The following is a 24,639-nucleotide window of genomic DNA, read 5'->3' as shown; positions in this document are numbered from 1 at the left end:
GGCTGTGGCTGCTTTGAGTTTCAATCAACCTTTGGAATTTTTACAAGCTGGTGTCTACAGAATGTTGAATGTAACGGTTCTTGCTCCAACCAAATAAGTTAAAATTATACAAACCAAGGCGAGTTAGACGTATTTAGAAGCAACTGATGTTTTGGCCATGCCTTCTCCAGATGATGGAAGCATAATGGTCGTGTCTCTGATGCTGGTAGTTCAACTGGTTGGAACCTTCCCACTTGGAATCTCTTCAGTCGTTAACTACTGCACCAGGTGTAGGGTGTGTGTGTGTGTGTGTGTTTGTGCGTGCGTGCGTGTGTGCATGCGTGTCTCCGGCTGGCAATAGTTTCATTAGAGGACTCTGAGGTCTTTAATTAAGCAAGGAGATGAAACCTGCATCATTTTAGCTCGGCTTGACACAGTAATAGAGTCTATGCACGCACGCACGCACACACACACACACAGACGGCATCTTACGCTGTGGTTGTGAGGGGGTGGCTCAGTGGTAGTTAGCTCTGTGTTTTCACATCTAGAGTAGAATTTGCACGTCCTCTGCATGTCTGTGTGGGTTCTATACAGGAACTCTGACTGTCTCCCTCCATCCACAGACATGAACTTTAATTGGAGACTATGAATTGCTTCGAGTGTGAATTGTTGTCTGTCTCCATGTGGCCCTGTGACAGCCAGGTTTAGCCCCAGGAGCACTGCAAGCCTTACAAGGATAATGAACGACTTGAGCTTAACTCAATCCCAAACATTGTTTGGAATAGACTAAAAAAACTGCTCTGCTAAACTCTAACGATCCCCTCAAATACTGCTTTAAGTCTCTTTATGCAGCATATACAGTATACAGTAGCTGCAAGCTCAAAACCAGAGTTGTCTAGTTGAAGTTGAAGCGAGAAACAGCAAACAAACACTGATCAGAGGTCAAAGAGCTGCTCAATAACTGAGGTTAAAGCAGTCTAGTCTGAGACAACATGGTCCTAACTGTGGAAATATTCCACAAAATTGTAGTAGTTGTAGGAACGACTTCTACATACTGTAATGGCCCAGAATCATTGCCTGATCAAATACAACAGCAAAGTTTTGGTCAGGGGGTGCAATATGAGAGTAGACCAGACCCTTAACATTTACATAACCTACAAGAAGAGGGGATGTAATGGTGAGCAGCGATGATGCAGGTCTGATTGCCATATTGTGAATTTCTAGGTTAAAGACCTGCTGCAGCCGGCTCCATCTTGTGAGGCACTGGTTGGAGATCCATCAGTGTATTATGGTCTGTGTGGAAAAATAGATCTTTAGGATAAATACAGTCCAGTCTGGTTTGTTTGGCCTGACACATGTTAACAAAACCTTTTCAGGCAAGACTCATCCATCCAACTACATGGATGTTAAAGTTGCCAACAATAAACAAGACAGGTAATTCAAAACTGTTGTAGGCAAGACGTGACTGGATTAGTTAAGAGCTGTTTGGATGGTAAATTGAAGTACCTCAAAGACTGAAAGAGAAGCAAAGACCTGCATCACAGTGATTCAATCCAACACCTCTGGCTCTGGGCAACTGGAGCAAAGCAGGAGTCCAGCCCCTCTTCAGGAACTTGGTACCAGTACCAGGATAATGATGAACATAAAGGAGAGCCCAATTATAAGTTGGAACAGCTGTACATGTACCTGCTGCACCAACTCTGGCCTTTTAGGATGGTTGTAGTACAACTGGTCCTGTTGCGCAGTGTGCTGTCCACTGTTACTACTGGTGTTGTTCTACAAACCTGTGAGTTTCATGTTGGGTAGTTTGTTTTACCAGTGGACTATACCTTGGTTTATGTTACCATAATGCTTTGGGCCTTTCACACCCCCCCCCCCTAAAGGTAGCTGACTGGTGCACATAAGGGAACTCTGTTGTTAATAAACATGCACAGACAGTGAGAGAGAATGTAGGCGTGAGTCCAGCTGCAATCAAAGCACGTGCGCGCGCACACACACACACACACACACACACACACACACACACACACACACACACACACACACACACACACACACACGCACACACACACACACACACACACACACACACAGGCTGTATTGTGAATTTCCCGGCTGCATCTCAATGATAACAATGACTTGTGGCTAATTGAATCCACAATCCACACACATGCGCGCACACACACACGTTGAGCAGCTGAATCAATAGATTAGCTGCTGACAATTAATCAGGCGTCTGCTTGGACAGACGTAGAGTTCATTCAAATGAAAACACGTCTCCGTTTGAACGTCTCCGTTTGCTTCTGACTGATGGGACAGAACGTGCTCGTCTGCTGCTGTTGCTCAGTCTTCGTCGTCCTCTTTCACCTGCCCTGCTGTGATTTCAGTTTTCTATCATCACAACTTTTCTAGGGGGGATTGTTTGTGCATGTCCAGGATGGAAGGCTCCCTGGATGTGGATGAGGTTGTTAGCAGTTTCCAACATGCTTTCTTTTCTTCTGCTCTGGGGGCTACACATACTGTATATGTCTGGTGTTGAAGAGTTCACCATCAGTGAGTGCATACAGTCAATCCCAACTCTAACCACAATGAGGACACGAGCTGCTTAAATAAACGCTGATTGATCCGCCTGAAGCAGCATTTCCTCTGTTTTAGTTTTTTAAACTTTAGTGGCCGAAAGCTGCAATCTTTAGAAGAAGCAGACAGTTTTATTAGGAGCCCTTGGGGCCTCCCAGCCCACATTTTGCATACAAAATAGCACAACCTGAAAAGTTGCATTAATTTAAATCAGCATTTAAATAATTTAAAAAGGCCTTTTAGGACTATAATCTGACTTGTGCTTATGTGATGTAATACATTTAAACAGTTTGTCTTCGGTTTTCTCTGCAGTGCCCAGCGCAGCACCACAGAACATCACCTTGGAGGTTGTCCTGTCCCGGGTAGGTTTAGATGTTTATATTATACTTTATGCATGCCTGGATGTACAGTATGTCCAACCTTTCTCTACACTTCAACACGAAGGTCAAGTGTTCCATGTGATAGAAACAAATAAACCTCAAAGACCTTTAAAAGTTTAAAAACATTAACTGTGCACTTACCGAACATAAACCATTTAACATTGATGCTTCTGGAGCTTCTTCTACTCTTAAAGTGACTATTTATTCTGACACACTATTAAACTGTGACAGGCCCATCAGTCAGGAGCTGCTTGCTCTTTTGTGATGTGGCCTCATTTTAATAATAGTTGTGAGTCAATCCCAAAGGAGAAAGAAGCAGCGGTTTTGAGGAAAATGGCTTAAAACATGCTTTAATCATCAGATGGTGTTAAATACTTCTTTTTCTTGTTTCACCTAGAAAACAATTATTGTGTTGTACTGTAGTAGTTGCTGCAGTCATGTAAAATCAGAGTCCATTTAAATGTGCACAGCATCACTCTGACCACTATGAAAAAGTCCCTGATTTTATTTTGATCCAGACAAAATGTAATGTTAACATTAAAATCGGTTGCAAATAATCTCACTGTCCTCATCTAGAAACAGCCCAAATGTGCACAGATAATTAGTTATTGATTTGGATTATGCTATTGTATAGTACATATAGAGCATTGTATTGAATTGAAGATGAAGATGACTTCATGTACTGTACAAATTAGAGTCTGCAGATGCAGCTAATGTAAAACTGCAACCATTATACATTCGAACAGCTGCGAGTGATTATTGTGTAAGACTGCATCATCTTTCATTTTTCCAACATAATAAATCCTGCGCAGCTGGTTTTCACAGAAGATCTTAGGAAAGTAAAATGATAATCCCATTGAGCTATTGAAACGGTCTAATGTGTAGGGCTCTGTGAAAGCATTTCACGGACAGGTGAGGCCAAGGTCACCGCATACATGAAAAACAAAGAGACAGGAGGAATCTGGGGCAAACCCACTCATTTCCATTATCTTATTAATGTGAGTGTGAGTGGTGAAGTGTTAAAGACTGGGCTCAGATGTGTCATGGGCTCAGATGAGACTGGTGCTTAACAGCTTCTCACACAATGCTTCAAAATGCACATGGACGGACTCGTCTTCTGTAGCCCGACTATTTTGTTAGATATTTATTAATATCGTGGGTAACATCATATGTTTCATTAGGCGTTTGTGTCATGAGAATTTTACATTTTGCACAGAAAGCAGCGGCTGATGCAATGTTAATGACGGATGTTTTTAGAGATGCTCATCATTTATGTCCGTAGAGGAGGTTAGAAGTGTCTGTGGAGAGCTGACCTCATTTCAGTTCTGCCCGTTTATTTTCCTGCATGTGATTGATATTTCTCTGCTGATTGGTTCTCGGGTCAGAGCTGATCGATCGCTGGTGCCAGAGCTGCTTGACAATCTGAAGTCCCGGGAGATGCATTTCAAAGCCGTTTATATTTTTGAAGTAGATGACAGTGGCATGACAACGGTTTTGTAGAAGATACAGAAGCTTATCAATGCTGAGAGCAGGAATCTAACCCAGTATATCCACACACCCAGTTTGGAGGTAAAGCCTGTGATAAGAAGTGCCAAAAGGCTGATTCCTTACTGAAATTACTGCTGACATCCAAACCGTTGAAGCCCTGCAGCATGATGCTTTCTGCTTATTGCCACACAATCAGTTTCTCTGGAGCTTCTACTGGAGGAGAACATGTTCTTTCTACTTTTGTCAAGTGTCTGCTGTCAAACCAACTTTTCAGACAAATTTGACATTTCCCCAACTTTCCTCCAGTCGGTGGAGCTTCACTGCCTGGAGCGTGTTGTTGAATGCTCTGTTGAACACAGTCCTAGTTTACAGTATGTCAGTCCTCGGGCTCCGACTGGAATTCTCTACAGTCCAGTTGGGGTCGTCGTCGCTGTGGCTGTCAGAGTCTGGATCAAGAATTTGTGGGAACATCAACTTTTTGGTAGGGCTCGTGCTGAGGAGGTTAATCCTCCCTGTGGTTCTCTGCAGGAATTGGATGTGTTCGTCTGTAGAAGCTGGAGACTCGTCTAAACATTAATCAAAAGACCCAGCGGTTCAGGATCCAGCTGAGCTAGTTTGACTTCAGTGAGCATAAAATGAGTGTTGCCACAGGTTATGAAAACAGTCAGTTAAAGAAAGCCTCCTCTCAGTGAGGGAATGTGTGAGCCATCACTTACTCTGCTTGTTTCACACCTTTTAATTTAAACAGCCTCTGGGCCATTTATACTTATATAGTGATATACTGTAAAACACTGAGTGAGGTCCAGCTAAACTATTATACATAACTTATGAAGCGTTGGATGTGACTGGTTTGATGGTTTAGTGACAGGACTTAAAGTTTTGGTTTTAAAAACTTGTTGAGCCATGTTTCCACCTCTGCGATTTTATAGTCTTTCACTTATTGATGCATTCAGTTATACATCCAGTAATAAATTATTTATTTCCTTCAGTCCTTGTTGATTCAACCAGTTATTGTTATTTTATCATCCATTGATTGATTGAATTATTCATTCATTACATTGGACTTACTGTATCAAAGGTGCTTTCTTTCACTCATTCATTCTGTTGAACCTCTGTGTATTTATGATGTCATTGAACAGGAATAATCACCATCATCACAGTCCCTCTTTCTGCTGTTTTGCGCTGACTCGTCGTGGTAACACGATGATTACAGCCTCTGAAACAGAATCATAATCATCAGCTCGCTTGCCCTGTTTCACCCTCAGATTATCTTCTTTTGTCCGCCCACCTCATCAGCATCACAACCGCTAACTAGCCATAGCAGTAAACAGCTAAGCAGCTGATTGAATCAAGAACTGCCACAAAAAAACATGAATGAAAATGAAATTCTTAATTCTTGTGCCACAACCCACTTACAGACAATTTTACAAAGGTGCTGATTGTTTCATTTAAGTTTAGTAACTACAAGTTACTGCCAAAAAACCTAAAGGATGGATTCTTGCATGAGCATAATACCTAATTCTGAACAAATAATGGCAAAATAGTATTTTTCCTCTTAATTTGTTTGTATGAAAATGATCTAATATTTATGCAACAATCTTGTTACTGTCATATGCAGCCCTTGTTCTTCACAACTATGAATAATATGCGCAGAGCTTTATACAGTACCTTTCATTAGTGCTCGTCCTTTTCCATATTTTATAGTGTTTTGCAATAATAAATATGTTTTAAAGATAATGTTGTACTCATAATGGGAAATTGCTCTAATGGCTCAAAGCTGTGGAAAATACTTTTAGTTTAATGACCTGTGACCAAAAGATGTTTGTGTCTTTGTGAATGGAGCATGAAATATAAAAAAATACTCATCTAAACTTTGACACAACACAATAACCCACATTTTATGAATTAATTTTCCACTGATGAACAAACTCTCCAATATTAAAATCTTTTCAAATATTTTGTGTACACAGATGCACCTGCTTCAACGCACCTTCATGTGTGTTTTAATATATTGTTCTAACACCCAGCAGCTGTTTATTTTATGATTATACACTTGCATAGACACTCTGCATGATGCTGCACGGAGCTGCATGTTGTATTGCAAAGCAAATAGAGACAGTCTGCCTTCTGTGTGATTGCTTCTTTTACCCAGAGGACATTAACACGCACGCACGCACACACACAGTCGATGTGATTGCAACTCTCACCCAGAGGACGTGGACAAACAATCACAGATTGAATTCAGGGAGTGTTTACTCACCTGACTTTGTGTGTGTGTGTAGGTCACAGGGTGGATGAGGTGGTCTGTATGCAGCCCTCACTCTGCAGCTCCGCATACAGAAACGGGGGAAAGCCACTGAATTAATTCCAGCTTGAGTTTAGAGTTTTGTTCTTCTTCAAAGCGTTTTCATCCAATCAATAAGACAAACTGCTCAGAAGTACAAAGAGTCAATGTGCAGCTGCAAATAGAATAATACTGACTGTACTTCTAAACCTAAAGCAACTGTAATATCACCTGTCCTGAGTCAGCAACACAAGAGTTTTTAAATAAGACTTTCTGGCAGAGCAGGACGATATTTATGTGAGGCTGCAAGCTTTAGGTATAAAAGCTTAATTCCCACCTTTTCTACGTTTTGAGGATTGTGTTATTCTCAATAAAAGACCCAAGTAATTTCATAGTAAAAGATTTCACAACGTACCCCAGACCCACATGACAGCATCCCTCATCCCTCACTGCTGGAGCAGCAGTGCTGTGTTAATGAAGGTGTGTCGTTTCAGACACTGATCAGATTTTTTTACTTTACTACTACAAGTGTCAGATCATATGAAGTTGTCTGTATTGTAATTAAGCTCCATATACTGTATGTGGATGTGTCTGTGGCACAGCTGAAAATTCCACATATACAATATTAAATGTGACAAAATATTTATTTATTAATGCAATTAATAGTGAACTATATACAAAGCATGTATTTGTGATATTTCTCAACTAAGGTAAATACAGGACCATTAAAATATTTTGGCTTGTTCATGTATTAGCATTTCTTACCAAACATTAAATAATGTATACAGTCTCTGTTCACAACCCATGCAAACTACATGTCACATGCACCTACTGTATTTTAGGTATGTGCAGACATGTTGGTTTGATCATTACTTCACATCTCTACTCATAATCAGTGTTCAGTGTTATTTGTCCTAATCAGTTTTCTGCAGACCTCCCTGAGCTTTGTTTGTTTCCTCTGAGGGAAAATGAAAACAGACGTTGGTTGCCGGAGTCTTTGAAGGCGCTGAATAAGGCCACGGCTTCTCTCACCCTGCTGCTTCACACTGTCAACTACATGTGAATACAAAGCAGCTACAGTAGAGAAAAGAAAGACAGAGAAATGGCTCAATGTGTAGCCGGAGGCCACTTCACCTCTAATTTACACATGGAGGAGAAATACATCTGATACCGACTTAATTGATCCATGGAGCCCATTTAGTTCAGTCGGCACCATGAAAGAGACGGAACTCAACAACTTAATGACTTATAGAGTGGTTCAGCTGTTTCAGTAGCAGCAGGTGGAGAGTGGATAATGAGTAAAGCACAAAGAAGCTCTGGTCTGAGGCACTGAGAGGATCCGGCACAAAAACACATGAAGCCCTGAAACAAGTTTGGTTCGACACTAACCTAATATTAGGTTAGTAATGAATACACGCAGGAGCAAAGAGGAGCACTAATGGGACTGATGCCCACAGTTACAGTAGTAGGTCAATGCGCTTTAATCCAAGGTGACCTGCGTGAGATGTCAGAGCATCAGCAGTATTGGTGCTTGCACATCAGCAGTGGCAGTAATAAGACCCGGTGTCACAGCTGTCAATCTGCAGAAGCACAGGCCAATAGACCGTGGGCCATGTGTAATACAGAGACACAGCTAAGCATTCAGATTCACAATGGTTTCTCTGTCATGTGCAGGTTAACGCTCAGTCACCAATGCAACGAAATGCTTTAACATTAGTATTATTGAATCGCCATCAGCTTACAGTTCACTCTAGATCACCACAACTGCATCGCTGAGTCACCCATATGTTAGTATTGTGCTCTTAATAGTATTGAAATGCGTTTTCATCACGAGTTCCTTTTTTTCTCTAGTGTCTCCACACCTTAATACCAGCTGCCATTGAGCAGAGTGCACATGTCTTCAGATGCATCAAATACAGCACAGCTGCTGTAACGCCATCACTTTCACACACGTTGCATGTATTTGCATTTCCATCTCCCCTATATTTCACTAAAATACTTCACTTTGCACATGTATCAGACGAAGGTGCAGCATGTACACCGTGGCTCCTCGTTTCAGATTCAGCCTGTCCACTTGGCTTTTACCGGCTGCTGATCACGTTTGCACACATTTAGGATACGTTTGATAAATCAGGCCCTTGGTGTGATGGGGCTTTTCTTCTTCATGCATGAGTTCCCTCTTCATATGTGTGAGTTTTCCAATATGGGTTTAACTTGTGCATTGTTTCCATGGATACCTCACATCCAACTGTGTGCTGTCAAAGTGGCTAATTAGTTAATGAAGCACATGCTGATGCCCAACCAGAGAGACACAATATGGAGGACCTCGGCCGACACGCTCCTGTATTCAGCTTCCCTCTTTCCATTTCTCTGCTGCCATCCCTCTGCCTCTCCTCTCCTCCGTCTCAGTAATCAGTTCTGCTGTAATCAATTAGTAGGATGAGGAGCAGCAGAGAGAACAGGTGCAGCTAAATGTTAATGAATTCCTCTGTGGCCACTGTCACAGCAACACTGGCTGAATATCTAAACTGCTCATTGACATGATGACTTACCCCACAGCTGATAGAGGGAAACACACACTGTCGCCATCTGAGTGTGCGCGTGTGTTGAAGTTACATTAATAGCAGATGTGCGATACAATCTGTACATGTGTAAGTGGCCGTCTGGTTCAGAGCGATGCGTGATCTGAATGATTCACTGTCAGACGACAACGAAATAAAGTATTGCTTTCTAAATAAGAGAGAACCCCGTGGATCAAGGAGCAGAGCAGGTCGACCACTCATGACCAGCTTAATGGTGCAGTAGTGAGCTCCACCTGTTCACGTCATGTTCATGTGAAGCACCTAAAGCAGTACATCTACGCTTACAGTACATGAGCATATCCTGAATATACCCACATTCAGTTAACGACAATGGCTGCTCAGGTAGGAAGGTGTTGCTTAGGTGAAGCCTCTGTGGCTGTGTCAGAGCTTTGAATGTGACGCAGGCAGGAAGAAAATGCAGCAGGATGAGTGTGGGAGTTTGTGTTGTAGTAGCCATTCATCCAGTACAAAGGAAGAACTTAAAGCTTCTCACAAACTCATTTTCTAAATCACTTTTGTAGAATAATAATTTAAGGGTTGAAAATATATAAAAACTTGTTGAGTCGTCAAAGAAATTGTGATAGAGATTTTTTTTCATCTTCACCCATTAATCCCAACCTAACGCACACACAAACAGGGTCATAATGATTAGATTAATTAAAGGCAGCTGCCTCACAGACTGGAGCCGTGCAAACGTGTGTGTGTGTGTGTGTGTGTGTGTGTGTGTGTGTGTGTGTGTGTGTGTGTGTGTGTGTGTGTGTGTGTGTGTGTGTGTGCGTGTGTGCGTGCGTGCGTGCGTGCGTGCGTGCGTGCGTGCGTGCGTGCGTGCGTGCGTGCGTGCGTGCGTGCGTGCGTGCGTGCATCTCAAAGGTGGGTGGTTTACATGCAAATAAAGTAATTAAAATTCATTCAATCCACACCCAAGCCTGCACAAATGACTGCATGCTTAAATGAATGTAGAACATAGGTGGTACACACACAGACACACAGGGAAGTCTGTACTACACCAGTTTATTATGAAATGGTTTTATATACGTACAGTTAAAGGAAGTGCAAAGGTACCAGTTCCACATCAGACTCATATGAGTCTCAGATGACTCTACTGACAGCCAATCATGGTTTTACTCCAGACGTTGCTCAAATGAGAACACAAACAGTCAAATATGTCCGTTATGTCATATGTTTATGATACACAAAACAAGTAAAGAATGAAAGTAAATAATAAGAAACCAATCAAATGAAAAAGATACAAAGACATACAAAGAGATGTCAAAATAGCCACTGAGACATAAAACAACAAAAGAAATACAAAGAAAAACAAATAAGCACAGAGACATAAAATAACTACAAAGATACACAGAGCAACAAAGAGACATAACAACACCAACTGAAAACAACCACAAAGCAATGGAACACAGAGACATAACAAGAACCTGGGCCGAGAACAATCACAAAGAGACACCAGAATACTACAAAGAGCGCGTCTGAGGACCTTTTACCTGTCTGCCATAGTTAGTAGATAACAGCAGATGTTTTGCAGCACATTTGTTGACTTGTTTCCTGTGTGGGGTTTTTCAGAGCATCAAAGTATCGTGGCAGCCACCTCCACGGAGCACGCAGAACGGACTCATCACCGCATATAAAATCAAATACAGGAAGACCGGTCGCCGTGGAGACCAAGAGGCCATCGAACCCAACAACTTCTGGTACCTGTTCACAGGTGCGGCTCCGCAAGTGGAGTTCTTTATTATGAATAACAGGTCCTTGTGATTTACCTCAGTGATTAAAGGTTGCACAGATCTTACTTAAACAGTGCATTTGGTGGAAACTTCATCAAATACTGTACATTTGTGTCCTCAGTATATCTCAGCAGTTAAACTAAATGGTACAGACAACAGGTTGTTCGCTGTTGATTTGCTCTGTGCCTCAAAGGACTTTACTGTAGAATAGAAGCACATGTCCTGGTTTCCTACACATTCTGTCCTTTTGCCTTGAGCATAAATTCAGTAAAACTGCAGTCTTTTTATTTTATTTTTAATTATTCATTAACTTTGAAGAAAGGACTTGGATTTAAAGACTCCATTATTTTGAGGTCTCCTACCTGTGGAAATAATGGAGGAGGAGACGAGTGCAGTTACTGTGGCTGCTCCTGCATACACAAATACATTCACTAGACAAAAACACTGTGGACTCCCTGTTTCTTCTTCTTTGTAGGAGAATTTGCATTTGCATGAGTTTACATCTACATGTGTTTGTGCTTGCATTCAAACTGCCAGCAGCTATTATTTCAATTTGAGGTTTGCAGGATTTGAATGAAACTGAACTTCATTTTCATTATATTCCACTGATGGGTATCTCGGTCTGTCCGTCCGTGCAGGAATCCGCTCCCCCGTGGCAGGTGCTTCTGTTTGTGTGTGTTGAATCTGATATGCCTGCTGCGAGCCTTGCTGTCAGCAGTAATCACCCCCTCCTCTGCTGTTCCTTGGGAAAATACAGCCCACGTTTAATAAACAAAAACACACAAATCAGCTTCACCGGGAAGATTAGACTGCAAACCCTTTATTAACATGTTAATTCCACTACATAATGAAACATCTTCAGTTCAGTTCAGGCTTAATGGGTCCTTTACTGAAACATGTCTGGTAGAGTTAGCCCTGTTTGTCTTTGTTTATAGAAAGGAAGGTTGCCATTTTAAGCATATAATGAAATTGAATTGCTGTATGTGTTAGTCAGAAAGGTTGCGTACTTTGCTTTGTAATTTCTTTGATTTTTAGTTTCAACTCATTAGAAAATATCAACCAAACTTTGTGGAGATTGTTTTTTAGGAAGCAATTAAATTTTGAAAAGCTCTGGCTTTGTTAAGAATTTGGACACTAGTGTGCATAGGTATTCAATAATATCATTTTTATATGGATGAAAGCAATGAAGGAAGCTAAATGTCAGTTATAATGTGCTTTTATCCTCCTTTCTCTGCAGGTCTGGAGAAGGGCAGTCAGTACAGTTTTCAGGTAGCAGCCATGACGGTCAATGGAACCGGTCCAGCCAGTGAGTGGTACACTGCAGAGACACCGGAGAACGACCTGGATGGTAAGAATACAAAGAGCCATTAGTAAGTGTACATGTTTCTGTGTTAGTGTGCGTACATGTTTAGAAAGGTGTGTTTGTGTGTGTGTAGCAGCCATTTGTACAACAGAATGTAAATACTTCCCCTATCTTAACACAAACACATAAATATTTAACCAGTTCAGGGACTGAGGTGAATGGATGGACTGTAGATTTGCCTCAGGGGAGCGACGTGACGGGACGGGAAAACTGGAAGGAAATCGCTGAGGAAAACGATGCAAAGGGAAAAGGGGAGCGCAGATAAAGGAGAAGACATGAAAGCAGAAGAGGGCAGAGAAGGGCTAGTCTGTATTTAAGAAGGTTCAAAAAACGTAAAGGTGGATTTCAATGAGTCATTTTGTAACATAAGGCAACATTTGACATGAAGCCTCCTATTTATTAGATATTATTAGCAGCATATGAACAATTACAGTAATGAATGATGGTTTAGAGCAGCTTGATACACCTTCTGTTCTGTTTTGTATGTCACAGTTATGGTTACAAGGCAGATATGTATTCACTGTTAGAATGTGCATGAATAAAACATTTTCCAGTATCACTGGGTGTCAGTGATTTGGATTTTTAATAGCTAGAATTATTCCTCATTCAAAGCAGACTATTATGATGCAGGACTTACCTCCCAAGGGGCTGTGTTCAGTTGAGGCAGATTATTTATATCTAGGATACCTGGAGGTCGTGCGGTTGATACCAAGCAAACAACAAAAGAAAGCGCGAGCTGCCAACCCTGTGATTTCTGTCACCATATAATTTCCAGCAGGACAATCAAAAGAGCTGACTTCAGGCTAATGCTTGGAGGACGTTGTGCTGGTCAGCAGGAAGCGGCAGCGGTGGAAGACAAACACATCCATGCTAACTGTGTTCCCGGCCGGGGCAGAGGGAGACACAAATCTCGTTTCAATAGATTATCACTCAATAAAGTGATATGAAGCGCTTTCCCTGAGGACGGAGAGTACGCTAATCTGATCTAATCTGATGCCAAGGAATAACACCGAGTGTCAGGGCTTATTAGGGCTTCATACACATTTACCAGGGTTAATATTTGTTAGCTAAGTACCTACTGTAGCACTGAAGCTGTAACCACGCTTAGCTTTAGGTCTCCTCCTTTGTGATGATGTTTTCTCATTTCTGTCTTGGCAGAGAGTCAGGTACCGGCTCAGCCCAGCTCGCTGCACGTCAGGCCGCTGCCCAACAGCATCATCATGTCCTGGACTCCACCTCTAAGCCCCACCATTCTTGTCCGAGGTTACATCATCGGCTATGGCGTTGGAAGCCCCTACGCCGAGACAGTGAGGGTGGACAGCAAGCAGAGATACTACTCTATTGAGAACCTGGGTGAGAAACGCCTGATAGATGTTCAGCTTTAGCAAAGAGAGTAAGCAACGGGAGCGACGAGCTAATGTAAAATATTGACAGCACGTATTACAGCTTCATTCCATATTCATGAACTGCTTGGGCGAGACGAAGAATTTTACATGTAATAGTTGGTCATTTTTCAAAAAGGGCTTTGTCGAATGCTAACTAGGTAGGTTTAATAAATACGTACAGTAGGCAGAGCACAGTTATAACCAAAAGCATCTGGTGTCTTTATACTATGACATCCATGACATCCAAATACTGTATCAATACTAAAACACTGGATCCCCGAATGTAATTATAACTATTAGTTTGCTGGAACCCAGATCCTGTACCGACTGTGTGTGTTCAACTACAGCAGGGCTCCGTGTGTCTGTTTCCGTCACCATCAAGCAGGGCCTTCAGTGGAGGTTCGGGGTTTGTTGGAACAAAAAGCACTTGGCAGATGCTGTGTGTCCTGACACGTCTCAGAGAGGCCGTGCAGCAGGGCTGCAACTCGCTGTGAATTTAAAGCGCCGTCTATTTGCACAGAGCCTTGCTAAAGGGCAAACTGACAGTGATGTTGAATACCTCTAACATCACATCAGTACAGCAGACCCTAGAGCCAGAAACATCTGCATGGGGGTGGAGATCACATGGTTACTCGCAGATTAATCTCTCATACGTATATTTCATCACAGTCAAACTATTTTATCTGCTGTCAGCAGCAAAATAAGGGATAAAACACAAAAAAATTTTATTTTTAAAGAAAACTAGCTCGTTGCCAACCGCATGCCAATGTTTACACTGTACTATTTACAGCTTTCAATTCATTCATTATTATGATGAAATCCCTATTTAATTATAATCAATAATTTAAAGATATTTAATAAGAAAGCAGCTTGAGGTAGAAATCTAATTGTGAAAGGTTGAGAAAGAGAAAACATCCTCCCCAGCGGCTGCAACAAACAATTTGCATGCCAAAGAAGACAGTAACAAATTGGCTGGATTTTTATTTGCCGCTGAAAAATCCTTGCTCAGGTCTCATAATGGAGGAGTAATGAAAAAATAAAACCCTGTCAATGCGCTGCATGTACACGGGGGAGCGAGTGCACATATGTACAAAGCATTTATAATTCATAGAGATCATTAATTCATGCGGCGAGGCGTCTGGGGAGCGCAGAGGGCATTTGTTTAACTGATGTGAGGGTTGGACGCCACATGGAGAGAACATGCAGCATCATCACATGGAGCGCGCCGAGTGCTGCTGCATGACAGCCTGTCATCTCACTGCTGCAGTCATGCGACGTGACTCAAGCCTGCGCGAGAAGAAAAGTCACGTCGTTGAACCTGGAGGAAACTGCTAGTTGTCTCATAGAAGAGGAAGCAGTGGCAGCAAACCACAGTCTGTCACTGTAGATATTGACCGCCTAGTTTTTCTAAAATAATTTACCTGGTGGAAGAAAACTATTAGTGCAGGCGATACTTTATTAAGCAGCCAAACAGCAAGAAGACAATGATCTGTATTGTGCTTATTGCTGTTTTTATTGTGTTGATCCGGAGTCAGTCCACTGGGTTATTTCATGGATGTTCTAACAGATGTTCTAACTGCTGGAATGTTGCCAGTATTATGCAAATGAAGACTTTACACTGAAAAATGCCTTGAGCTGTTTTGTTTTAAAAAATACATTTAAATATATATTTTTTAGTGAAATAGGAAGAAAAAAAGTTAAGCAATGGTGCCTAAGCTGTTTTAAGACACCTGGGATCAAGTAGGTCTTCATACATCTCCCACATAAATTATAACTTTTGAATTAAATATATAATGTGAAAATGATAACCTCTGATAATTAAATGAATATAAATCAAAGCCTGCCCCCTGACTGTCAGTTCCCAGTCCTGACCACCCACGCCACCTCCTTGGTCCCTCAGTTTCATGCGTTGTTGCCCTGCCAGAACCTGATCGCTGCCTACAGGTCGTTAGGGTGTAACACATGCTGTGTCTCTGCGCAAATGCTGAACACTGTACCAGGGAACTGAAATCAGCTTGACTTTAATTAGAAATAAACTTAATTAAATTCCAGTGTTTTACATTTTTAGCTGAATTTACTTGACATTAACAAAACAAAGTTCATGTGAAGAGGTTGGTTGATTTCACTAAATGCATGCGTGATGTTAAAGGCATTGCTGCTGAAAATAATCTCATTGTGTGTCTCTCTGTTTCTCTCTCTCAGAGCCAAGTTCGCACTACGTGATTTCCCTGAAGGCGTTTAATAACGCTGGAGAGGGAGTTCCTCTGTACGAGAGCGCTGTCACTCGATCTCTGACAGGTAGATCACACACAAGTCACTCACAATAAGCACAAAAATCTAAAGATGCGTTCACATCTGGTACAATCCTGTAGATGCTCAGACCGTCTCATTCTGGTACCTGGGTATCTACATACTGATCTGTTACTGTGTCAGCCGTCAGTGTCAACCCAACTGCAAGGAGCCATGACACATTTAGACTAAGGAAGTTGTGTGTATGTGTGATACAAATTACCTTTAGGTATACGTGTGATAATATATGGTTGGTGTGAGTGTTTAGTGGCTAGGATGCGGTGCAGTGTGTGCACGACTCATTAGATGGCCCTACAGAGTACGGGCTGTAGAAGTGAGATAAATGAAAGACATCCAACTCTCAGCCAAGTTTCCTCTCATGAATTAAACAGCTGGCCCTGATCCGACATCACCCGGCAGCCTGTGGCTGACATAAATTCTTTATTACTCTCATAAAAACGTCACTTTTCGGATGTTTTTCAAGCCTCATGATGCCATGATAGTCACAGCAGTAGAGACCACTTACCCCAACACCTTTAAGGATAGTTAAACTAAACATATGTACAGTATATTCACAACATCAACAGGGCTGGAATTTAAATATTGGGAGTGCTGCAGAAATACAAACGCATCTAGAGATCTTCAGAGTGATAAGGTTCTATCCAAACACATCTGGAATACTGAAGAGGTTTGAAACCTACAGTACACCATACAGAGTTCACTGGAGGTGCAGGATGCACACACATCAGGTGAACATACTGTACATACGACAGACATATGGACACACACCTGGAAATTAGTAGGCACATGTTCATTGTTAATGAGATATGAATGCACATCTGTACAGTGTTACTCTAAAACTCTAAAATGCGTGTGCAAAATCATGCGGACCTGGTGGGGTTTGTGAATGTAGCATTCTGTGGACGTACGCAGCCTATTACAGCCATGTAGTGTGACTGACAGCAGTTGGTAAACTCAGACAAGGTCAGCAGCACACACACACACTTTGTGTCTAGTCATGCCACGACAAGCAGGAGTGTCTGTCACTACACACAGGCGAGTTTTTTTTAATTTTTATTTTCACGAGAGCTTTAAAAAAAAAAGTCTTGTTAACGGCAGGATCCTCGCTAATATACCGCCTCGTCCTCGCCTCGTCGCCCACACACTGCAGAAACAGAACTGATCCTCAGCCAACTGCCAAGTCGCCATTTAATCAATGATTCAAGGACCACAGAGGGAGGGGGAGGAGAAGAGATGGGGGGCAGGGGCTGATGGGGGAAGGGACACAGGCACTGAATGGATGAACGGATGGAGGAAGAGAGGTAGAGCTGCGAGAAGGTAAAGAGGGAAGACGCACAGGAAGAAGGATGGGGAGATGGAAAAGGAGATATTTAGGATGGAGGAGGGAGGATATAGCAAGAGTGGAAATAAAGGAGCAAAGAGAGGAGGGACGTATAGAGCGAGGAGTAAGGGAAGGAGGGAGGAGGCGTGTCCTGCATCCTCATCAGTATTCTGGCCTGACTGGATCTTATTGTGATGCTGGACCAGTTTAACCACGACGCCGCCTGCTGCAGCTCACCCCTCAGCTCTCCACACCTCCATCATCAATCTCCGTTTCCCTCTCTCTCATCAGCCCCCGCTCTCTGCCGGCCTGCAGCTGTACATCTCTCTTCAGCAGCAGCACATTAGATGTCAGTGCCGATTCTCTCAGCGGCCTCATTTACGCGACAGACACAACACGACAAACCTATTTTATCTCTCGCGACTGATTCAGCCTTCGCGTGAACTCATCAGGTTGAAGTTTCCTCGCCGAAACTCGGGGGCGCGGCGCGTTGGCACGTGTTCGTCTTCGTGAGCTGTGTGGGCCACACATAGTGACAGTGTGGAGCTCCAGCACCAGCCTTAAGCAGCAGCGCAGCGAGAGACACGAACGTACACATGCAACACGTTATTAACATTGAGCACAGCGAGGCGGGTGAACGTGCTATGCTGCTGGTGATGGTGTTTAAATGATCAAATTAGTGGAAGACCCCATCAAATCAAAGTTGGTGGTGTGGAATGTGGTTGGCTCTTCTTCTGTGGTAGTTAATCTGCTCACAGACCAAACCCGCCAGGTAGCAACACTATGAATCAAATGTCATACAATAATATATTTTGAATGCATACGTGTGTTTCTTGCAGTTATTTTGAACATCCTCAGCAGACAATGGCTCAGTTCATGGTTGAAATGATGCACGTTGTGTTCCACTAGTGTTGTAATTTAAAGCAATGCCACATTTATTTTCCACTTATGTCTGCAGGACGCTTCGGTTGAGTCTATTCAAGGACGATGGTATTAAATCTGTGTATGTAAAGGTAAAAATAGGGAAAATTTGCTGCTGTTAGACTTTAAACAGAGCATCAGAATCACTCTCCTGGATTTGCTCCTGGTTATACAACCAGCAGCAAACCTGCAGCCCTGCCCCCTCAGCCGCCCTGCAGGCTGCTTTACTTAAACATGTTACACCGCACCGAGGCACTTTGAACCTTGTTGGCGTTAAGTCTGCAGTAACACAGATGTCAAGGCTGTAAATGAGTGTTTATTTGAACCGTGTCACTAACTGTTCTAGTTTCAGTGGGCTGGGATGTCGGTAGCTCACAGGTCACAGAGCTGGAACTCTTTGATTCATTCCAGCTCTCTGTCAGCATCTGCTTCATCTTCTGCTGCCTTCAGGTGGTAATCACGTTTATTTATCCTGTGAGGCATTCAGGATGCATATCAGAAACTGTGTTAACTGTGGAGTAAGTCAATGGAAGTCCAATGTACAAATTATAAAACTGATGCCAAATTACAAAAATTAAAACCAGTACATACAATTATATCCCTAAGTCTAAGTTTTTCCCTAAAGATTCTCACATATAGTGTAAAGAACATGTGAAATCACCTGAAGGCAGCTTCTACAGTACTGTGTGATTGTCTGGAGCCACAGATCCACACAGATGGATGGACGGTTTAATTTGCTCAGCTAAGGCTGAAACGGCCTGATGGCAGGAAAACAGCTGCTGTGCTGAATGGAAGTTTGTGTCCAATGCTGCTTAACTTGTCTCTTCCATAAAGATCTGAGATGATAATGCTGAAATGGTATTTTCATACCAACCTATTTTTTAAAGTAGTTCAAACAATGATATCACCAAACGGCAACAGTGAGTTTTCCCTCTAATAATAGATTGATTCTTTGTTAGTTCCTACCATCCCGGTTACTGCTGACTTTAAACACACACCGTGAGCTAGTTGTTCTCCATGTGTGGACCAGTGGCTCCGTTCGTTTAGAGGGACTTTTGATCTTTTACTATCGTCTTATCGTTTTCTTCTCTCTCCTCTTCTATGTCCTGTCGTTTGTCACTTCACCGTCCACACACCTCTTCTCTCAACATGTTTGTCTGCTGCCCTACATATGATCACTTGAATGCATCTGCTGTTTACTCTACTAACATTCCTCTGCATATGTACATCTAACACACTTCTAATCTGGCTAAATGTTTTCATATTTAAACTTTCACAATCACACATTGATTACATTGTATGATTTTGGTGATAATGCTCACACACCACTACCACCACCACCATCAGACCCCATAGATCCATCTGAGGATGACCTCTTCCATCTCTTTGATAAATACCCCACTCCCATGCCAGACACCAGCACTCCCATGATCCCTCCAGTAGGGGTCCAGGCTGTTGCCCTGTCATCGGACTCGGTCCGTGTCTCCTGGGCTGACAATTCCATGACCAAGAATCAGAAGTCCTCTGAGGTCCGCTACTACTCAGTGAAGTGGAAGACGAGCTACTCGACTAGTGGAAAGTACAAGGTAGGCTTGAGGACATGTTGAGCTGGTGCCCTGCTGGTTGCTTGTGGGCCGTCAGGTCCAATTTAAGAATTGTTTTAACTTATGGCTCCTAATTTGGAACATGTTTGTCCTTTACATGTATATCTGTTGGAATGCTTTTGTTTGGTTGAAAATTAATTTGAAGCTAACAACTTCGGTAATGTCTTGGTTAGGATTTCTTAGGAGTTGTGGGTCAATTTGTGTCTTGACTTTGCATCTGACTTGACTCCAGACTTGTCTGGATTTACTGGTCCTGTTTCAAAAAACATCTTTGCAGAGCAGTTACTGTAGTTTGCACTACAACAACCTGAAATAATTCAACCTGGATTCCCTTTGCCTCTCACTAAGATAAAGACTGAAGTCTTATTTTACTCTTCAAACCAATCTTGGAACTCGAACAGAACTTTGACGTTAAATCAACTTCAGAAACAGTGGGAATAGGAAATCTATACCAGGGCAGACAGTCTGCTCACCTTAATAAAGCAGAGATCAGATGGAGGGAGACGGGCAGGGAAGGCATTTCATCCTACTTTCCAAAAGATTTTGAAAATAAGACCTTTTCTTGAAGGACAAACAGAAATGGACTTGAAGCGAGTTCATGCAGCCATTGGGGTTTGTTAATATTCATTGATGTCAACTCTTTAGATGGAAATAATCTTTAAAATACAAAGTCAAGGACAGACTGACTCTCCTCAGAATGGACAGGAAATAGAATGGAAGCACGTTCAGTGCTCTCTGAAAGTGAGGATTTATTCATAACCCTTTACTTCAGTTCTACTTTGAGCTCTTTTAATATTGTGTGTGTCCAGTCTGCAGACACCGCGGCGCTCAGCCACACTGTCACCAGCCTCAAACCAAACACCATGTATGAGTTTGCTGTCATGGTAACCAAGGGCCGCAAGTCCAGCACCTGGAGCATGACAGCGCATGCCACCACGTATGAATCAGGTAGGTCGCACCCACATTTATGCTTCTGTGCTGGTACGGACCCTGGGAGTGGTTCTGCTTAGACGCTGGGGTCAGTGGACCTCACCTGTGGGATAATCCAAAGACAGTGCTTGTATTATCACAACAACTGCTAAACCTGCTGCAAATCAGTGGAACAAATGACACACATGCGGTGTCATACAACATTTAGCAGCTTCTGTGTCTGGGAATCAGGCAGCATCCGCATGAATTATTGAGTAGTTTGTGTAAACTCCTGATTGTTGCTGCGAGTCTCTCGATGATTGATGATTTAGAAAACAATCTTTAGGAGGTGTCCCCGATGGGAGGCCTAGGAATATGACGGGCCTGACAGGAGGTGTGAGGTCCAGAACTTCACCATTGGGCTTTACTCACAAGCTCTCAGGTGTCAATAACATCCATGTGATTGTGTGTTGATGAGAATGTCTCAGTGCAAAAGATGAGTGAAGTTTAACAAAAGGCTGTCAAACCTGTCCAAATGTATTTAAACCATGTATGTTAATTACTAAACTCTGAAGGGTGCGACGATGCACACAAACTATGTTGGCTCAGTGAAGTGTCAGAAATTTGGCCCCACAGTAACACAACTGTGTGCAAAATAAAGTCCAAGCATGGACTTAAATCAAAATGTCAAGGTATCCTTTTCAGGATGTTTACAATCATGTTTGTGGGATTTGTCATCCAATTAAGTGTGAACAGCATTACCCCCGCCAAGTCTCCAGGCTCCTGGGAGCACGCTGACATTCAGAGCAAACAGACGGACGGAGCCCACTCAGTCCCCGCAGTGATTCGCCCGTTCTGGACTCGCAAGCACATCCTCACAACAAAACACTGGAAACCTGCACTGACTGAATAATAACACCTCTGCCTCACTGCTACACACAGTTACCCACTGAGTTAAAAGACACCAGCCGAGAGGCTTCATATTATTTTATTTTTCTATTAACCTGTCGCCAGTCTTGTGTTGTGAGCAAATTCAACAGTACAACCTTCAGCAGACTGACTTTGGTTTATGTAGTTATTATGTATTTTGACATCTCACCTTTTCATTCCCACGTGTTTTTAATGAACCCATTCCTACATTGATTGACTAATGTAAATAAAATGGGCGGGGCAGACTGCTCAGCCTTTACTCATCCTGTATGTCCAGTCAATGTGGGGCTTCACATACTGTTCAGCTGCACAATGTACGCATACATGTATACAGTATTTTAAATAGTGATATTATTATACGATTTCCTAGTAGAATCATCAAACAGATGATGATTTTTCCAGCAAATCTCCTAGAAAAATGCTCTAAATCTTGTTCTTTATTTGAGTAGTTTGCCTCTCAGTTTAACCATCCCCAGTTGCTGCATACATTTCACAAACAAACAAATCAGTTTTATAATTTAACAGTTTTCTTGGTTGTCTGAAATTTAGGTCATCTCATCTGGATGTTCTGTTTGTTATGCCGTCGTACAAGGTTTCATACTGTATGGTTCAGTGCTATAGTGTTCAGGTTCCTGGATAGAAATAATTCATTAAGGCTAGAAAAGGATTTCTTTGACTGAGATTCCTACCTACAGTAACTGGCAGTAAACTCACAATTCTTACAAGGAAAAAGCTGTTAGATAATTGTAGTATGTGCATATTTCCAGATGTGAACAGGTGCAAGGCAATAGAAACAAAAGAATATAAGGCATCAGCTGTTTGCATGGTTGGAGTGCTTTTGTCTTACAGGTACATCAGATTAGCTTTGTGTAAACTTTACTGTACATGCGAGCTTTGTGTTGTGTGGAGGCCTAGTTCAGTATTGAGCAGAAGAACTAAGGTGCCAAACAGCATCATGAGCAAAGAGCGGAAAGTCTGTAAAGCTTCTCATTCACCCAGATCATATTTATGCCAAAGGTCCTGTTTAGTGGCAAATGGGATTACAAGGAATATGTTTCACCTTCCATCCATCCGATGACTCGGATCAGTTCAGACCTGGAGCAGAAACTCTCAACTCCACTTGTATGATTCTATGATTTGATGTGTTGTATTGATTTGATGATATCTGAGACTGTCCACTCAGTCTGTCACTGGTCATAGACAATAGGGCTTCAAACAAGCGCCTCTGTGTCTCTGGCTCAGCGACCGCTGCATCTTTATTCTGAGCAAGGAACATCACACAGTCCACAGGGACAAACACACAGAGGAATCCTCAGGAATAAAACCGGGCCCTCCTGCTGTGATAATAATATATTATTTGCTTGATTAAGACCCAGAAGGATGAGTTATACTTTGCACACCCAACCCTTCTATTATATACTGTAGTATTGGAGATTGATTACTGTATTTGTATGGGCTTCATTGAAACCACTGGCTGTTAGTTGATGATGCAGACCGAGTCATCTACAGTCCTTGTTGTTCCAGTTGCATTGATGACAACCTGTCAGTTTTCAGAGCTGGATCACTACTTTTACCTGCAGGTGCACAGTATATTTTGTTGAGACTTTCTCTGTATTGATGAGCGCTACAGGTTGTCAGTGTCACTAACACACTCAGCAGGAACTTGTAATTTTTCCTGAGCGTGTCACGTCAGACTTAACAAGCGGTTTCATTAGCCAACGGTGAAGTGTGTGCCCTGAGGCCTGGTTTAGTGCCAGGCCTTAAAACTGGCTTTTAATCGTCAGCCTCTAACTGCACAACCATCACTCGCACAACGCCCTGATGGGCTGTCACTTTGTGTCCGCGCTGACAGTTAAGAAAAAATAGACTTGTCAAGAGCAGGAGCGGTAAAATAGAGGAGCACACAAGAAAGTCACACCAAACTCACACCAGCTGAACCTTAGTGAGATTATTATCAGCTCAGAAGCCACAGCTAAAGACCTTCACCTAAGAATTTGACACATAAAACCTTTTGAGAGCTTTGGGAAAAGAGGCTTGAAGCTGAACAAGTTCAAGGTGTAGTGGTACTAAAAATAGTGTTCATATTAATATAAAAAAGGCAATGTAATATTAAATCATCTGAAAAATTACCTTACTGACAAATCAAACACAGCTAATGAAATATTTAAGCATTGTAAAAATAAATTTAACACTGACTTTGACTTTGACTCTACGTGTTCAGCTTATCACCTTTCCTACTTGTCCTTCTGTTTATTCATATTTGACAGCTCCTAGCTCTGCCCCCAAAGATCTGACCGTAATCAGCCGTGAGGGGCGACCACGTGCCATTTTAATCAGCTGGCAGCCACCAATGGAAGCCAATGGACGGATCACAGGTGAGTAACGTGTCTGACGTCACAAACAATGGGCAGAGAATCCAAACAAAGACACAGGCAGGAAATGTTGTAAATAAGACAGGTGACTGGAAATAGAGCAATTGTATGGTTGGAAAAAAACGGGAAGACTAAAATAAACTGAAGACTCTAGCTGTAGCTCTCCGGAACTAAACTACACACTCAGCATTCATCAGACGTGATACAGTTGCTAAAACTGTCTGTAAAGCAGAATAATTGCCAAAAGTCCATTGAGCAAATTATTAGAAACAACAACAGCAGACATATTGTTCAAAAAAACAATGCAGTTGTTGTTCTGTGTGTTCATAGTATTTCCAGAACCACAACAGACGCACACACAAACACACACACTTACTCTCCCTCTCTTTCTTACATTGTTCTCCTTCTTCCTTTGGGCGATCAGGCCAACTGTAAATGTGTTTTAACGAGCTCTACTGCTCCTGTTGTGTCTCACAGGACAAATCAAACTATCCC

General features: G+C 42.3%; 1 protein-coding gene across 8 annotated transcripts in view; it reads left to right on the top strand.

The window, feature by feature from the left end:
• Positions 1-24,639, top strand: part of dcc (DCC netrin 1 receptor) — a 147,533-nt gene that overhangs the window by 90,169 nt on the left and 32,725 nt on the right. For 5 of the 8 annotated variants that reach the window (XM_041073227.2, XM_041073229.2, XM_029169851.3 and 2 more), the window contains exons 12-19: positions 2,869-2,918; positions 10,869-11,010; positions 12,267-12,377; positions 13,551-13,745; positions 15,980-16,075; positions 19,677-19,915; positions 20,743-20,881; positions 24,040-24,147. In XM_041073227.2, coding sequence (XP_040929161.1) covers positions 2,869-2,918; positions 10,869-11,010; positions 12,267-12,377; positions 13,551-13,745; positions 15,980-16,075; positions 19,677-19,915; positions 20,743-20,881; positions 24,040-24,147 — 1,080 coding nt within the window. The remainder of the gene's footprint in view (positions 1-2,868; positions 2,919-10,868; positions 11,011-12,266; positions 12,378-13,550; positions 13,746-15,979; positions 16,076-19,676; positions 19,916-20,742; positions 20,882-24,039; positions 24,148-24,639) is intronic. The other 3 variants (XM_041073228.2, XM_041073230.2, XM_029169855.3) reach the window with 1 other exon arrangement.

This window comes from Betta splendens, chromosome 12 (assembly GCF_900634795.4).
Source record: "Betta splendens chromosome 12, fBetSpl5.4, whole genome shotgun sequence".
In the NCBI taxonomy this organism is placed as follows: domain Eukaryota; kingdom Metazoa; phylum Chordata; class Actinopteri; order Anabantiformes; family Osphronemidae; genus Betta; species Betta splendens.
The sequence above is the reverse complement of the archived record's forward strand: the minus strand, read 5'-3'. Positions and strand labels throughout refer to the sequence as shown.